Raw genomic sequence first — 18462 nt, 5'->3', positions numbered from 1 at the left:
GCTAGCTGAAGGCTTGTGACTTCTGTATTTACATATCGTAGCTGGGTTTTATATTCCAATATGAATCTACCAAAGGGACCAGATTCTTTATGCTTCGATAAAGATGTGTTTATGAAGGTAAGAGGCCATATACGTTACGTGTGGTAACGTGCTAACGAAAGCTAATGCTGTTAAACTAGCTAGCATTAGGTAGTTCACTATTAATGACTGTGTAAATAGGATGCTCCTGATCATTCTCAAACCTTTCTGGTCTTAAAATATGGATATTTCATAAGGTTAATTAGCGTCGAAACTTCACTCACAGTCTTGCCAGATGTTCACGCCAAAGGCTCACGTTCCTGTGCATGAACCATAATCCTTAATAGCAAACGACGTTAGCAATATGTTAAAAGTGTCCAACCTGTTTGACGTTTACGAGTTTGTCTTTCTGGACTGGCAATTTGTAGCTTAGTCGATTATCACTCTCCATGTTATGATACAGCTAGTTTGACCACGTTCTAGTAATACTAGATGTTATTCTATGCATGACTGATTACCCTGGATGTTATCTTATGCGACTGTGTCCTTCTGGTCTGTCTGATCTCGTTGTCTGTTGTCTCTCTGTGTGCAGGATGACTTCGACGTTGACCGGTTTTTGGCAGAGTGTCGGAAGCAGGTCCAGCTGGAGGAGATGAGAGAGGATCTGGAGCTCTACTATAAGCTGCTGAAAACGGCCATGGTGGAGCTCATCAATAAGGACTATGCTGACTTTGTTAACCTCTCCACAAACCTGGTCAGTTGTAATGTACCGCAGTTGTTGTATATTTTGAACCAACAGCTTGTAGTCGACAAAAGACAGTAAGGGCAACCAGAAATAATTGCCCTGGTCTACTGAGGAAGCTTCTCTGATAATGCCTGAAGACTATTAGCTAAAATGTTTCATTATGTCCTTTACAGCTCAACCTATATTTCTGCAAAACAATGCCTTTAGTTTATATTGTCAAATATGTTTATGTTGATATTGGTGTGTTTGTACATTGGCAAATATGTATAAGGACACTGCAGAGCAGTAAACCACACCAATACTTATAATTTTTTTTGTGTTTTTGTTGTTCATTCTTTGAAATTATTTAAGTGTCAGTTATTTTACTTTTAAAAATCAAGTTAGACTGTTAGAGTAATCTTTCAAACAAGACATGTTGTCCTACCACTAAATGTGTTCTATGACAAAACATTTGTTTGTGTTATGTTAAAATAAGAAGAAAAGGTCTGATTGTTTTCTTTTCTAATTTGTATTCTCAGTAGCATCAGCCCTTATTGTTCAGTGCTCTTAGTCTCTTTTTATGCTCTTGAAAAATGAAAGGCAACACACCACAGTTTTCCTATTTTAAAGTAAATGTGATAGTGTGAGGGTAAGCTGTTTTCTAATCTCACAGCTCTGTTCTCTTGTCGCAGGTGGGGATGGACAAAGCCCTCAATCAGCTTTCTATTCCACTTGGACAGCTAAGAGAGGAGGTTATGGTAGGTATATTTATAAGTACATTTAGTAAGCGTTGATCAATTCGCACCACAGAGTGTTAATGGCATGCACTGGTCTGGCTGTTGTGTATTGCAGTGTCTGCGATCCTGTGTGAGTGAGGTGATTGAGGCTATAGACAGCCAGCTGTCCAAACGGGATGACCTGCAGAAAAAAAAGGTTTGGTTCCTTATCACGTTTTCTGGCTTCATCATTTGATCCCAAATGTGTATTACTCATTTAAAAGTAGTGCTATAACAATTATGAAGTTGATTTTTAATTTTGTTTTTAGCAATATTAGTTTGTTAACCCTCACGTTGACAGCATTTGCAATAGTAGGCAGCTGTCTACTCTGTGGGATAATCTAAAATATTTATCTAACCATTACCGTCCCATCCTTCAGGTGTGTGTTTTGAGGCTGATTCAGGTGGTGCGCTCAGTGGAGAAGATTGAAAAGATCCTACACTCCCAGAACTCTAAGGAATCCAGCTCTCTGGAAATCAGCAGGTGGGAAACTGACATGCTAACAAACCCACTTGGTAAACACCTTTCATTTAATGTGTGCAGGGTATTTACCAAGTTGATGTTCAATATTTGCATTTCAATTTTTGTCCTCACCAGGTATGGCAAATAGGAAGTCCCTCGATAGATACAGTCAATTAAATAGTTACAATCATTGTTTTAACTGCAGTGGGAAAATATATATTTCTATTTAATTGGGAATTGAAATGCATTACATTGTAAAAAAATATCAAATGTTCAAATACATGGAAAGAGTACTTAAGCGCGCCAGTGGTTTAAATATTTTGAGCTAGCGTCCTGCAGGAACAGCAATGCAAAACTTCTGACTTCATGCCTGTCTGCGTGCAGTCCTTTGTTAGCAGGTCAGATCCTGGAGAGGATTGCTACAGAATTCAACCAGCTGCAGTTCCACGCTGTGCAGAGCAAAGGCATGCCCCTACTCGACAAAGTTAGACCAGTAAGTGTGGACGGGTCAATCAGTCAGGCAGCTAATAAAACAAGCACATAGTCCATCAGTTTGTCTGTCTGGCTGCTCTTCTGTCAATCCATCAATCTTGTAATTTTATAACGATAATTTGTTTCTTTGCTGTCCTATAGAGAAAATGTCTAAAGTATTAATTATTGTTTTCACATTGATTCAACTTTGTCTTTACTAGAAGGTACTTTTAATGGAATACTTTTCAGTTGCCATATTTTTTTAGTTGTCTGTGTGACAAGTTTCTGTTCTCTGCCAGCGTATCGCAGGTATCACCTCCATGCTGCAGCAGTCTCTGGAGGGCCTGCTGATCGAGGGTCTCCAAACAACCAATGTAGACATGGTGCGTCACTGCCTGAGGACATATGCCACCATAGACAAGACTCGAGATGCTGAGGCCCTGGTAGGGCAGGTGCTGGTTAAACCATACATGGACCAGGTAAATGTGCCATGCATGTTTTCACACACTGTTGATCCAATGGCATTTTTCCTTTTCTGAAGACATTAAGAAGGCCACAACATCCTCTTATTTCCTCTTCCTCTTTTAGGTGATAGTAGAAGAGGTGGTTAAGTCCAGTCCGAACGGTCTTCAGGTGATGTACACTAGACTGTTGGAGTTTGTTCCTCATCACTGCAGACTGCTGAGAGAGGTGACTGGTGGGGCGATATCCAGGTATTGATGTTATCATAGAATCCATTTTATTCATGTGTAGATCAAGGAGTACTTTGTTGTGCTTAAAACCCTCTCGACTCACAAGCTTTGATCTGTAGAGCTGCTGAATTCAGCATATTAATCACACTTTTGATATTCATTTGTTTTGTTTTATTATGTTTTAATGTGATTACCCTCAATCATTTACATCACATATTTTAAGAGGGGACCAACTTTGAAGATTTCTCCAAAAATAAAAACACAGAGATAGTGTGCATAAAATGAGTCTGGAGTAGTGACCAATGTAGATGATGTCATAAGGTATTTTTAACATGCTGTTTTTCCCCTCTCAGTGACAAAGCAGACAGCGTTCCAGGTTATGACTTCCTGGTGAACTCAGTGTGGCCGGAGATAATCAAAGCGATAGAGGAGAGGTTGGCCTACCTTTTCAACCCTGGAAACCCCGACATATTCTTTGAGGTACAGCAGTCACAGTTTCACAGTTTGTTCGTGTATGCGTTCACTGTTTTGAGCATTATATCTTGTGTGGTTTCTGTTAACTCCCTATCTTCTGCTTTAGCGTTACAGTGCCAGTATGGAGTTTGTGCGGCGGTTTGAGCGTCAGTGCAGCTCGCAGGCCAGTGTGAAGAGACTGAGAGTTCACCCCTCGTACACCAGCTTCCACAACAAATGGAACCTGCCTGTCTACTTTCAACTACGGTGCATATTATTTCCATACTATCTTTACTCTACATACCACAGTCTAGTGAGCTGTGGAGTAGATTAAAGGCTTTTTTTACCTTTTGACTGAGCCAGGCTATCCGTATCTCTGTCCCTATTCTCAATGCTCAGCTAAACTAATCTGGCTGCAGCTTTGTTTTTAAAATCAGAGTGATATATCACCTCTTATATAACTCTCTGCAAGAAATCATACGAGTTTATTTCCCAAAATATTAAAATATAGTCATACGCAACCTAGATTCCATCATTTTTCCTTCCTTGCAGACGTCAGCTTATAGGAATATTGTGCTACATTTGTGAAGCTGGAATTTCTGCACAGCATGTATTTTTGAAGAGTCGTCCGGTTTTGTTTTAAGGTCTCAGAGGACAGGCTTTGATTAAAATTGCAGCCTGTCGGCATTTTTTAGGGGAATAAAACAAGTTGGCAGATGCTCACATGTTTAACAACGCCCAATTTTATTGCAATCTGGAAAAATGCTTATGGGAGTGAGTTTAATGCAGAATGATGACAAGAAGAATGATGTAAATCAAAGATGTGTGTCAGCGTATTACTAAATGTATTCCATAAACATGACACTGGACCTTGACTGAATGGCCATTGATCCGTGTGAAAAAGTAGATGAATGTTCGTGTTTGTCAACCCCCTCGCGCATACACACACACTGTAAAGATTAGGGCTCGTGTCCTCATTTCACAATACAAACCTGCACGGTTCAGCTTCTCTGGAAAGTCCAAACTTTCCAATGCACACAGTGCTGTTTCATGTCACGGGTACCTGCATATCTCAGCGGATGCAACAAATAAGCTCATAACAAATCGATTGTTTTGTTCTTCCTCTCTCTGTTTGTGTCGTCCTTGTTTTTTCAGGTACAAGGAAATAGCAGGAAGTTTGGAGAACGCCGTAAGCGATGGACTAGAGGCGGCTCCAGGTACGAGTTTGTTTCAGTAATGAACACCAGTGTGTATCTCATGACACTTTAACTGTAATAGCTGTGTGTCTGTTCATGTCCAGCTGGTAGTGCATACCACCTGCAGGTATCGGAGGTGTTGTGGTCGTGCCTTCTGAGATGTTGGTCTGACAAAATCTACCTGTCACCTCTGGCCCATCGCTTCTGGAAGCTCACGCTGCAACTCTACTCCCGATACGCCAAGTTTCTTGATGAAGTAAATAAACCAGAGGAATATTAAAATTATTTAGAAATTATTTGTAACAGCAGTCATTCCAATATAAAATGAATAGAAATCCTGCTGTAACTTGATAGCTTGTCCGCACAGGTGTTGACGAAGACTGCAACCCCAGAGGTGACCAAAGAACCAACAAGGCCTCTGCCCAGTTCAGCCTCCTCCACCTCCAGCCGAACATCGCTAGAGGAGGGTGGCAGCGAGAGCGGGAGTCCTGCCACGCTGTCCACCAAACAGCTGGTCTACATCGCAGCTGATGTCGAAAAGCTGCAGGAGAAGGTGCACATGCACAAACTAAATACATGTTTTAACATATGTAGTTCCCATGTGCATGCATGTATTCAATTTTACACTTGGTTGGTTTACCTAAGTCAAAGTTTTCAATCAGTGACAAAGTGTTTTTTTCCCTCTCAGTTACCAGAGTTGTCAGAGATGGTCAGACAACGGTTAGAAGTCAACGGATTCAAAAACTTTGCCATTGTGGAAGGTAAACTACCGTTCAGTTAATGTAGAAGTAATTGTGCTTTACTTACGCCACAGTGTTTGCTGGCTCTTGTGCTGTAATATCTGTAACTTCTGTCTGGAAATGAGGAAGACACTGGCATATTGCACTTTCATTAAATGTTTCTTTAAATAGAAACTGTAATACTAGTAAAATTTCAAACCTTTTCAGGATAAGTGCACTTTGTCGGCTGTTTTATGGAAATCATGCCAAGAGACACGTATCAATGCAAACCTAAATCTAGCACTGACATTTAGAAATGTTATCTTTCAATCCCCGGCAGGCTTTTTAAAATGACATCTTCAAAGACAATATCTCAGTGATAGAATTTAACTCAGACCGTGTGTGTACGTTTGCATTGACTCGTGTTACTTTCGATGTCAGATGCTCTGTCAGACTCAAAGGCTTGCCTGTCAAGTAGCATTCCCACTCTGAACACAAAGATGACCCAGCATCTGACTGAACGCAGTTGCCGCTTCCTGAAGAGCGCCTCTGAGGTTCCACGACTCTACCGCAGGACTAACAAGGTCAGTGAAGCTGCAAACATGCACACACGCATTTTTCTCTTTATATTTCATCATATAACGTATCTCACAGCAAACATCACAAGCATTGCTTGCCTGATTCAGACAGAACCTGGAGGGCTTATGCAGTTGGAAATGTGTTGCGGCATATCCTTTTTTTCCGATTGAAATAGTATAACTAAAGGTCAGAATTTCACATTTAAAAATGCATTAACCGGCAAGATTTTTAATAAAACTCGGTTCATGCATGTTAATACATTGATGGCATTTGATCTCCTCGCCTACGTGCCAGGTGGTGTCGGAGGCCGGGAAACCCAAAATACTACATCAAATATTTCAAACAATACTGTGACGTGGGGTGCTCGGCAGTGGACAGGCTCCTTCCTCAAGGGTCTGGGGGCTGTCCATTACATCATCCAGTGGGATGTGTAAGGCGGGCAGGCTCCTTCTTGCAGCAGAGGGGGCTGCCCAGAGCGCCCCCACTAAATCTGCTGATGAAGAATTAAGCCAAAAAAATACAAAATTATAAAAATAAATAAATAAAAAACAAGCAAAAAATCAACAACAGCACATAAATTAAAACATTAACAAATAAAATCATTTTGGGGTTTCCTGGCCTCTGATCCATGCCTCGCCCTGGGCTGTGGGGCCCTGTGCTCATGCCCGTCGGTCCCGCGGGGTGCGGGCTGGTCCTCCTTTCTTTCCCTTTTTTTTTTCTATTTATTTATTTTTATTTTATAATTTATTTTTTTTACATTTTTTTTTGTTAACAAGAATTATTATAATGCTATCAAATATTATTATAATCATTATTACTATCATGATTGTTATATTACAATCACCATTATTATTATTATCCTTAAGATGTTAGCTGCTCAAAACGCTAATCAATATCAGCAACATGTCCATACCTAACTTCCTGTTTTATAGAAAACACATAAATCAGCAGAATGAAGTAGCACTCTGCCAGGTTTCATGGAAACTTTAATGGTCGGCCTTGAAAATGGCAGTTTGGGAAAACTCTGGCGGTCACACAGACACACTTATAACCATTAAATATGGATGTGCTGAACAGGTTTTATGTACGCTGAATGTGATCTAAGTCCTTTATTAAAGTATCAGCTGATACTGATTCTCTTTATCCGACACAACAGAGCTGCACATTGCAAATTCACATCAAACTGTGTAAAGCAGTTTTGATAAGAGCCATGCATCAATAAATGTAGTCCAAAACACAGTTTTAATTTTGTTGTTTAATATAGAAGAATACAAGTCAGGACATAAACTGCTTCTCCATAAAATTAACATGAACAAAATGTTGTACTTATTAAATTTTCAATTAACAGCAATCCTTTACATAAGCATGCATTTAAAAGTAAATCTTTACAACAAGCATGTTTGTGAAAGCCTCGCTGTGCGTAAAACATTTAACTGAACAGGAGCTGCCGGTGCGTGCCTCAGCCTACATGGACAACGCCTTACGCCCTCTTCATCAGCTGCTGACCGACTCGACGGGGCTGGTCACACCCTCTACTGCACAGGAGTGGCTGCGAGTAGTACTGTCTGAGTGCACACAGAGGTAAGCATGCTCACACCCTGCACTAGACCCATTTAGTATCATTATTGTGGAATTAAAAGGCCTGTGCCTATATTTTTATTTTATTCCGTTTGATATCATTTGAGGAAACTGAAATTTTCCATCTTTCTCGTGTTCAGGTACTACGAGACAATCTCTGAGGTGCTCAGCTCAGTCAGAAAGATGGAGGAGAGTCTGAAGCGTCTGAAGCAAGCCAGAAAGGGTGCGACCACGACTACAACAGCAGGAGCAAACGGTGGACCCACAGACGACAGCAAGATACGGCTTCAGCTGGCACTGGATGTGGAATACCTGGGGGAACAGGTAGGTGGCGAGTGCACAAATATGTGCTGACAAATTACTTTAAAGTTGTGTTTTAAACTTTAGTGCCACCTGAAGTACATTGACACACTCTGCTCTATTGGGACGTTTCAGATCCAGAAGATGGGTCTTCAGCCAAGTGACATCTCCATGTTCTCCACTCTGATGGATCTTGTGAAAGAGGCCAGAGAGCTCACTGAACAGAACCAGTGAAACGTTTACTCAGTGATGACTGAAATCAACTAACATGCTGCACTCATCCCTGCATTCCCTGAAGATTTATGAAGGAAGACAGAAGATCTGGTAACAGGTTAAGGTGATCCGACCAGGAAGAATGTAGGACAAGAACTGACACTACTGAGATCCTTTTTCAACCTTTTGTGTAAAATCTTTGTTTAATTCAGACGTCAGAGCCACAGTGCTCAAACATGTCAACAACAGGAACTTGTAGTAAGTTGCTGTGAGTGACACTGGATCATCATTGCTTCTACTGTGGGCATGTAAACAAATGGGACTTTGTGGTACAATGAAAATATAATTTTGTTAACCAAATGACTGATGACTGGTGCCGGTGACTTACACTGCTCTATAGAAAGTTATTGTACTGATCATATGTTGGGCCACATCTCAAATCTAAGCTGTAAAGAGAGAATGTTTATGTCTGCTACTTGGTGAAGGATTAATTTAAAAAAGTTTTAAAGATATAATCATAAGATTTTCATTTAAATAAATGTCTGTTAAGTCTCTATCTATCCCCGAGTGAGGTAACACAATGGTGATTGAGCCTATGGCCCACTGATGAAAGCCTTTGCATTTGCAGTATTACAGACTGGGTGTCTGTGGCGACTTTCTCGAAAAAAATCACAATCGGCGCCCAGTTAGTGACGCGTTTTCCATCACCCAGCAGTGGTTGGTCTGCCAGAGAGGGTAGGCGGAGCTAAGCGGCTGCTTTTCTGCTCTGCAAGTGTTGCGAGTAAACAGTAATCTACTATGGCTAAACAAACAAAGAAAAGATCGATGACTACAGATACAACTTCAACAATAAGTGAAAATCCAAAGAAAAAGAAACAAATTTGACGCTCAGATGAAGGCAAACAGTCTAAAAAGGAAAGTGACCGTCAGCGAGGAAAATCAAGAGTTACAACCTGAGCCAACCGTGGACGTCTTATTATCTAGGACGTATGCGCCCGCAATTGCCTTTTATCGCCACAAGGAGCCGCCAAATAGAACGACGCTGAGAACTTCAAGATTGTAACTTAACATGTGTAACATACCTTTTTGAAAATCTAAAGTTGTATGGTATAATATATTTAAACTAAATTACATTACTTGGGATTAAATAGAAAAACTTTGGATACAGTGTTGAATTTGTGTGTCATATTAAAATTACATTCACTGGATAAAAGCTGTTGTCAGTGGTGGACAGAGAGAGGAACTATTCAAGTATTTTATACAAGTAAGAGTCCGAATGCCATCCATCCATCCATCCATTATCTATACCTGTTCAGGGTCATGGGGCGGCTGAAGCCTATCCCAACTGTCATTAGGCAAGAGGCAGGGTACATTTATTTATTTATTTGTATTTATTTATTAAAGGCCCCCAACGTCCAAACTTATTCTAGGAACCTTCTAGCTGTGAGGCGACAGCGCTAACCATTGCACCACTGTGTAGTCCAAGTACTTATACCAAACTGTAAAAATACATAAGTGAAGGAAGTAAGGTAGTAAGAACATAAAAGTACTGCAGACTGATGAACCCTTTGACTGTTAAACTATTATGTATCATAAAATAATAATAACACATATGCCCACATTAAACGTATAAGACCAAAGGTTATCTAAAAGCCAAGATAAAAAGGTGGGTTTTTAAGAGTTTTTTGAAGCAGTCAACAGATTCAGCGGATTTAATGGGAGGTGGAGGTCTGGGGGTTTAAACAGCAAAGGAGCAGTCGCCCTTAGTTTTAAGTTTTGTGTGGTATCATGATTCTGAATTTAATTGGTAGCCAGTGCAGTGAGGCTAAAACAGGTGCAATGTGAGATCCGCAATTTCTCAGAGTTAAACGTCTGGCTGCTGCATTCTGGACGAGTTGAAGACACGACAGAGAGGACTGGCTAAGGCAGGTAAATAGAAAATTGCAGAATTTGAGTCGGGAAAAGATGAAGGCATGAATGATGCGTTCTGAGTCCAGAGCTGATAAAAATTGTCTTATTTTTAGCAATGTTTCGCAGTTGAAAGAAACAGGTTTGTACCAACTTCTTGACATGATGGTCAAATTTTAGCTGAGGGTCAAATAAAATGCCCAGATTTCTGGAAAAGGTTATTACTCATATTTTTCAAAATGCAGGATTTGACTCTTGTAGTTCGTTGAGGTGGAGCTCTTATTGAACTGTTTTGTGTAGGACTTTAACTTATGGATTCATCTGATGATTAGGATGATTTTTCTCCAGTAGTCGATTATTGGAAGTCGGTTATTTGGTTTGTAATTGTAAATGTCTTCACAATTTCCTGAAACCTAAAGTGACGCCTTCACATTGTTTGTTTCTTACAATAAATAGTACAAACATGTAAATAATTAACAACAGACTAAATAAGTGAAAGGAAAAACAGCAAATCCTCACATATGATCGAGTTTGAACAGATGAACAGTTTCTATTGGATATTCCACCAATGAAGTGTGTATATTAGTGTTTGCACTACCGTGAAAGCTCAAGGACATATGGTACATGCAAACAAATGGATATTACACATTAAAAAAAATGCTCAAGATATTGTCAGGAGTCAAGCTGAAGGTATGAATACCTAAATTCATCCTGTTGTATGAAATAACTGTGGCATAATCCCTGACGAAGAGGTTCAGTGAACACCAGTTCAGCATCGCCCTGCAGTCCAGTTTAGTAGGCTGTCCCCCCGAAGCTGTTAGTACTGATACATAACTTATCAGAAGCAGCACCCTGATAAAAAGACACACATTTTAACTATATAGGGATACAAATGTTTTATTATAGCAATCACAAATCCTAGCAAAACAAAAATAAACTCTTAGTTACAATATACAAAGTATTAGTCATTCATCATAGAGAATCATGGTTACTGTACCTATTCTACTGAAAAACAATGTTCAGAACTCTGCTACAATAAATTTGACAGAAAACAAAAAGCAAATTTCAACAGAATTTTAACAGGCTGAGTTTAAAGTAACAGGTTTTTATAAATACTGAGACGGGGAACCACAGTGACTCCTTACTTTGTGAAGTGCAGTGCCCCTGCATTAACTTCAGCTACAGATTGCACATTGTAAGAAAGAAGGAACTGGTATGTTTGATATTTGTCATGTCAGAGGTTTTTGTTGGTTTAACGTAACGTATAGCTCTAGAGGGTTGGGTTGGTGATCTTGCCCAGCATTAGCATGGCGTTTGAATTTCCTTCTATGACGGAGAAGAAGAACGGCCGGTTGATGGTCAGTTTCAGCGGGACTCCTGCTTCCTGGATTTTGTCCTGAGGTTCTTCTCCTTCCTCTGACATCTCAAACATAACCCTGTGGAACGCCTGAGAGGAGACAGAGATCTGTTAATGATGCACGTAAACAAAGAGAAGTCAAGGTTAAGAATATGAGAAGACGAGCTCTCATCTTTACCTTATCTACGTTGAAGGGTTTGGTGTTGCTGAGTTGGCTGAACTCAGCCTGGGAGCCCAACAGTTTGGCCTCAATTTCTGGGTTCATATTTGTAAGCAGGTCACGTAAATCCATCACAGAAGACATGGAGAACTTCGGGAGTGTGAGCTCCAACAGACTGGGAGGATGGAAAGAAGGAGGGACAGTTTAACATTGAAAGATAAAAAGTATTGAACTGAAATAAAACAGTAGCTCACAATTTGTCCCCTTAGAACCAAAAGCCTTGTTGGCTCTACATCAAAATGATGATGCAGGAGGATATAAGGCCAAGGATGCTTAAGATTCTTAAGACTCACCCTTCCTGGAGGCTCTGATACCAGTTAGCGATGACTTCAGCGATCCGGTGTGACTCTATGTTTTGTAGGTTAGCCCCGTCATGAGGCAGGACAAGCAACATGTAGGACCGTTTGCTCAGAGAGAGCTTCACAACTGTGCACTGATGTACCTTAAATGAAACAAAAGTCATATATTACATTTGAGTGCAGTCGCGCAGCCAAGTACATTTCAAAATCTACAACTGCAAATATGTGATCAAAAGAAATGCAAAAAATGAGCCAACAAATGAACTGAGCTGAGATTTACCTTATCGTTCAGGTAGTGGTACATTCCTGTGTGGGTCATCATTGGAGCCATCACCATGGTGGTTTCATCCACACTAAACTCCTGCATGGAGGTCCTCTCTGGTTGGAAGGCTGTCCTCCAATTGCCTGAACAGACAAAACCAAAGAACACAATCAGGTACTGCAGTAAGTGAAAGTACTATAAACGTTGTCTGCAGGGTTTCAGCTTGGTATATCGGCAAATGGGTCAACTGCACTCCGTCAAATCCAAGTGTGTTTAAATGGTAAATGGACGGCCTAATATAGCGCTTCAACTCAAAGCGCTTTTACACTACACGTCACATTCACCCTTTGACACACACATTCATACACTGATGAAGTAAGTTGCCTCCAATCAGGATCTAATCATTCATGAATATTCATACTCAATGGTTATGTCTTCCGGAGCAATTTGGGGTTAGTGTCTTGCCCACAGACATTTCGACATGTGGACTGTAGCAGTCAGGGATTGAACCCCCAACCTTCCAACTGAAAGACGACCGACTCTTCTGAGCCACAGCTGCCCCACTTGTATACTGAATGGTAAATGCATTGAGAATGTCTCTCTATTCTGTTTGGGTTCATAAGTGGTCCAGTATTTCTACTGTCCACCAAAATTAAAGGTGTTAACTTAGAAGAGGTCTAAACAAAAGAGAGGAGGATACAGACCTTGGAAGTTGAAGGAAGTAAGAAACAGAAGGTCGCTACTGGTGTTCAGATCTTTGAAGATGCTCTTCACCTTCCCATCTGAAGTCTTCTCCACGAAGCTGTTCACCAACTGCTCTGCTTCCTGAGGTTTGGAGAAGTCAACGCCGCGGATGAACGATGTGTCCGAGAAGTCCTGCGTGCCTTGAATAAAATCCTCAGATAGTTGAGCACCTTGGCGAGTAAAGGTCCACACCTGGGTAGTAATTTCGTCTTTTGTTCCATCGTCCACCAAAGAATTGATGCTCTGCAGGGTCTTGAGAACCTTGTGTCCATCCACCAAGGACACACAGTCCTCCTGGTCAGTGCCACTACTGAGACCCAGTAGATGCTGGAAGGAAAAGAGTGAATGGACAACATTTAGTTTCATGTCACCCACTCATTCAAATTGCACAAATCAAAAGTAGAATTGTTCAGCAAAGAGTAGGCCATTTCATGCACTGATCCGATACATGAATGTGATACCCCCAAAAAATGTCACCAGGTTTCAGGTAAATTATGCTAGCAGGAGGGTGTAATGTTAGTCAAAACTAGCAAAATATGAGCAATCAGTGTTTTTTCCACCAATAATGAATATTTTTAAATTCTGATGGTATGCAAGGATACTCGGTATCAGCCGATACTAAACTGTAAGTATCAGAATCGGTATTGGGAAGGAACATCTCTTATCAAAAGCAAAGACCTGGAACGTGCTTGCTGTCCTCTTGGAGGCTCCCAGGTAGAAGGTAACGAGGGATCCATAGGTGTTGACCGGAGAGAGGAGGATGTTGGTGCTTGGCTGCTTGCTGCTAAGAGCCATGTACATCCTGAGACCCAGAGAGTTTAACAGCTCTGCAAGAACCGCTGTCCTCTCGGTGATGTTCTGCTTCTGTGCATCCAATTTCGACGGGTCCCTGCTGTCTGGTGCCAGAACTTCAATATCAAGGGGGGCCACGGGAAGCGTCTCAAGAGGCTTGGTCGTCTGGGCATGCAGGGTCTCACAGCTGACATTCTCGAAGGCAAAGAGACTGAAGGGGTGGATGTAAACGCGGTTGGCTTCGCTTCCTGAGAGGTAGCAGCAAAGAAGGAGGGCAAGAAGGGCTGGTTGCAGAATCTGCATCTTTACCTTTTGTTGGTTGTCACTTTGAAACAATTCCTTCTGTGGAGGGAAACAGATATTTTTAGTTCTTACAGTTAACCGAGAGAACTGCCTGAGTTTTTGTGAGTAATGGTCGGCTTATAAATGGTACATTTCACAGAGAATCTGGCTGGATCTGGTTTTCCGTCCCTGACAGGATTGGCTGGCAAGAACATTGGACATAGAGCAGCATGTCAGTGATGGATTGATTGCTCTTTGTGTGTCTTAACACATTCTGGTCAGTGAATGAGAGGAGGCATTACCCTCTGCAACGGAGGTCGCATAGATAATGAAGACACATCGACTACATGCGTCTGTGTGTGTGCGCAAATTTGCATGTTTTTACCAACTGAAACAAGATGGATGTTTCATTCTGACATTGTTTATTTGGGCCCGGTTAGAACATTGTTCAGATTGGGGACGCAAAAGGAGAGTTCTTAGGCAGTCATCAAGAAACTGTAAGCTTTAATTGTCCCAATGTTAAGACTAAGCTGCTCATTCTTGAGAATATGATACTTGAGACAAATCTGGCTGTGTTTATCTAGAATTAGTGGATTAAAGAAAATGCTATAAAAGTATATGATCAAAAAGATGTTTTTTACTTCACAAATTCATTGAAATATTTCCATCTTGTAGCTAGTGAATGTCAGTAAGCGTTGCAAAAGTTGACTGACAAATATCTCTTCATTGACTTACTTTGCATTGACATGGATGTCTGTGAAAAGGAGTGCTCTTATGCAAAAGTAGGACTTTATCCTTTGAGTTGAACGTGCAGAAATGTGGACTGATGGACTCTTGGTGGACGTGAGCAAACACTAGATTTTCCTCTGTTTGGACATGTACCGCAGGACATGGCCTTGGTCCTTTATCAATAAAACCAGTGCACTCAAATGTTCTTATACACAACCAACCTGTGTACCTGATGACTCAATGACAGTGGTTAAAAAAATGGCGACAAGATCCTAAATTCCGACTACATTTCTGATTTTTCTGATGTTTAAGTTGTAATTATTCAGATTATTTTTGAACTTATATATTTAAGGGGAGATACAGCCGACAAATGATCGAGGAAGTTTGACAGAGGTGTTTTCTGAAAACCAGTTTGAGACATTATTTGATAAAACATTATTTCAAGGTTTTGTAGTATATAATGGATCAGTCACATCATTTAAAGCACCCTAAACTCAAATATCTCCCATCATTTTTGACAAGTTTGTACGTTCAAAATCAAGAGGCATAAAAAGTTTGCTCTTACCCTGTGTGTCTGCTGCTGCTGAGTTTGGTCCTGAATGAGGTCCTGCCTCCCCTGCTCCCTTAATTTAACCCAGCCGGCCGACCAGCCAGCCACTGTGCTCCCACTCTGGTTACTGATTAACTAAAGCAGCATTGAGTCAGGGGCTCTGCTGTCGTGACTCACGGCCCGCTTGTTGACGTGCTCCTGCTTTAGATAAATAGGTCTGACACAGAGAGGAAAGAGACCACCCAATGTCCCCTTCACATGTTGACTTTAGGAGTGATGATGCAAGCGCATCCTGGAGGGGGTGCAAAGAGAGCTCAACTTTCACATAGGAGCAGTGGGAAGCAGAGGAACAGCCAGGCTTGTTGTTGTTTGAGAGTGACTCACTGAAATGTCACCATATTGTGGACACTATTATTTGTGAGGAGGAAAGAGTGCGTGTGGTTAATCACGCAAGTTCCTCGAAATTTTACTCAACCTAACAAGTGTCAAATAAATATGTCTTAAACCTGAATCACTTAAATCAATAATAAAATAAGTAATTTAACATTCAGATTCACGTTTCTTACCATATTATGCCATTATTGTGACCATACGTTCATCTGTATTAACTTGACTTTCTCTTGAGTTTCACTTTCTGATATTATTCATATTCACAGTATCCATTCCACAGCATTAGTGCACATTAATTATTTGCTATAAAATTACCACAATGACCATAAAATCCTGTTAAATGATATAAAAATACATCTCACATCCCACTGACTTGCATTTAAACTAAATGAACACCTTCAAAAGCGAGAAATACTACTTTTTTGTCTATAACCCAAAAATACTCCCTTTACTTTTAGAAATTCACATTTGAGACACATTTAATTCTATAGTTAAGCATTTCATTTATAGTTAAGATATTAATCAATGAATCTGTGCAGGTCTCCTAACAACATGACTGATTAATGTAAATGTATTGAATCAAAAGAGACCTTTTTGTTATCCTCACTTTGTGCTGTTACTATGAAACTGTTACGCCTGTATTAATAGGGTTAACAATATGTCCGTGGGAAAGAGCAAACACTTTTTCTTTAAAGGCATGCAGACGAGTTTATTAAGTTTTTATGTGCTTCATATTTGCCACGATAAGGCCACATCCTTGAACATAATGAGGAAACTCCTCCACACACGTCCTGAGTCAACAGGGCAGGGTACACAAGATTTTCTCACCAGAAAGAGAAACATCATCTCATGTCTTGTGTTTGACAGCCCTGGTTTTATCTTTTATAAACATTGTTAAAGTGATAAGAACTGATTATGGGAAGTTAAGGGGATGTATAGCAAAAACTGAAAGTAACTTGACGCTAAAAACACATCCAAGTGTGACAAGGTAATAATACAAAAGAAACATTTGGACATCTTCTCTGGTCATTTTTAAACTTATAATGAAAAGGGCTTTAATGGGTTTGTACATACAACCAAACAAAAACCTTAAGAGGGGCTAATCAGCTCAATGAAAAGAGCACCCATCCCGTTTATCAAAGAGATCGTTCAGACCCAGGTTTGCTCCCAACCTCTGCCACATCTTCTATCGAATTAACCAACGCACCAAAGTCTTTTAATTTTAGACTTTTTCAGACACTCCAAACGACCGCCTTAAAAGAGGCTATTCAGCTAGTTCAGTGGACCCATCCCATGTATGAAAGAGAACTTTCAGACTCAAGTTCGATCCACAACTTAATTTGTATTAACCAATGCACCAAATCACTACAACATTACACAACTCCAAATGAGCCCCCTCAGGCAGGGCAAACAGATAGCTCAATGGATAGAGCATCCAACCCTTGAGTCAAAGGGAAGGTTCAGACACAGATTCGACGCAGACCTCTACCATTCCCATTTCCATCACAGTCATTTGAAAATGCAATTATGCACAACTGCAATGATTTAATAACTCCAAATGAACCAACTAAGGCAGGGCAAGTAGATAGCTCCAAAGACAGAGTGCCTGACCCTTGACTCAAAGGGCATGTTCAGACCCAGGTTCAAATCTGACCTCTGACAACATTTCCAATTCAACCTCAGTCATTTAACATTACAATTATGCCCAACTGAAATGATTTCAAAACTCCAAATGAGCCTACTCAGGCAGGGCAAGCAGATAGCTCAATGGATAGAGCGTCTGACCCTTGAGTCAAAGGGGAGGTTTAGACACAGAGTTTGATTCTGACCTCTCCCAACATTTTCATTTCAATTGGGCAAAACAAATAATAATATGGGTGGTGCATTTCTTTAAGTTATCATAAAATAATGGGAAGAAGATATACTTGAACAGGCAAGTACTGCACAGCCGCAAGGGCGTGCGATGGTTCGCAGGTTTACCTTGCAGCATAAATGTCAGTTTTGCATTAATTTCTGAAGCTGCTTTTTTATGTCAGTTTTTAACTGCGTCTTTTTAACGTTGGTTTTTGAAGCCATTTCTTGGCGTCGTTTTTTGATGCCGTTTTTTGACCTCAGTTTTTGAAGCCATTTTTTGACCTCAGTTTTTGAAGCCGTTTTTTTAATATCAGTTTTTGACATTGGTTTTTGATGCTGATTTTTGACCACCTTTATTTTAGATATTGATTTTTGACATCGGTTTCTGATGACGTTTTTTGACATCAATTTTTGAAGCAGTTTTTTTATGTAGATTTTTGATGCTGTTTTTTAGTGTTGATTTTTCCAGCCGGTTTTTTGACGTCAGTTTTTGATGTCGATTTTTGAAGCCATTTTCTGACAATGATTTTTTAAGCCGTTTTTTGACATCAGTTTTTTGATGACAATTTTTGAAGCTCTTTTTTACATCAGTTTTTGATGTTGATTTTTGAAGCCATTTTCTGACAATGATTTTTTAAGCCGTTTTTTGACATCATTTTTTTGATGACAATTTTTGAAGCTCTTTTTTACGTCAGTTTTTGAGGTAGATTTTTGACGTTGATTGTTGATGTCGATTTTTGGCGTAATTTTTTGAAGCTGTTTTTTGATGTCGATTTTTGGGGCCCATTTTTTACGTCATTCTTTGATAACGGTTTTTGAAACCGATCTTTGATGTCGTTTTTTTACGTCAGTGTTTGATGTCGATTTTTGAAGCCATTTTTTAACTTTTTTTT

At 40.2% G+C, this 18462-nt stretch overlaps 2 protein-coding genes across 2 annotated transcripts; one reads left to right on the top strand and one right to left on the bottom strand.

Moving 5' to 3' along the window:
* Positions 1-9381, top strand: cog2 (component of oligomeric golgi complex 2). Its single transcript, XM_069658620.1, has 18 exons — positions 1-117; positions 611-772; positions 1435-1500; positions 1595-1675; positions 1899-2002; positions 2366-2474; positions 2752-2931; positions 3041-3165; positions 3498-3624; positions 3725-3864; positions 4753-4814; positions 4898-5049; positions 5161-5346; positions 5482-5554; positions 5954-6096; positions 7533-7672; positions 7810-7993; positions 8105-9381. Exons 1-18 carry the CDS (start codon positions 61-63, stop codon positions 8201-8203), a joined length of 2190 nt encoding a protein of 729 aa, XP_069514721.1. The 5' UTR covers positions 1-60; the 3' UTR covers positions 8204-9381.
* Positions 9382-11360: 1979 nt separating this feature from the next.
* Positions 11361-14067, bottom strand: agt (angiotensinogen). Its single transcript, XM_069659218.1, has 6 exons — positions 13651-14067; positions 12933-13299; positions 12247-12371; positions 11961-12109; positions 11626-11782; positions 11361-11537 (listed from the first exon to the last, which is right to left on the bottom strand). The coding sequence occupies exons 1-6, from the start codon at positions 14065-14067 to the stop codon at positions 11361-11363; spliced, it is 1392 nt and encodes a 463-aa protein (XP_069515319.1).
* Between the last annotated feature and the right edge of the window lie 4395 nt (positions 14068-18462).

Source organism: Semicossyphus pulcher, unplaced genomic scaffold (genome assembly GCF_022749685.1).
Source record: "Semicossyphus pulcher isolate SPU_LCO1_2020_fin unplaced genomic scaffold, fSemPul1.0.p SCAF_12, whole genome shotgun sequence".
NCBI lineage: Eukaryota > Metazoa > Chordata > Actinopteri > Labriformes > Labridae > Semicossyphus > Semicossyphus pulcher.
This window is presented reverse-complemented; position numbering and strand designations above follow the sequence as displayed.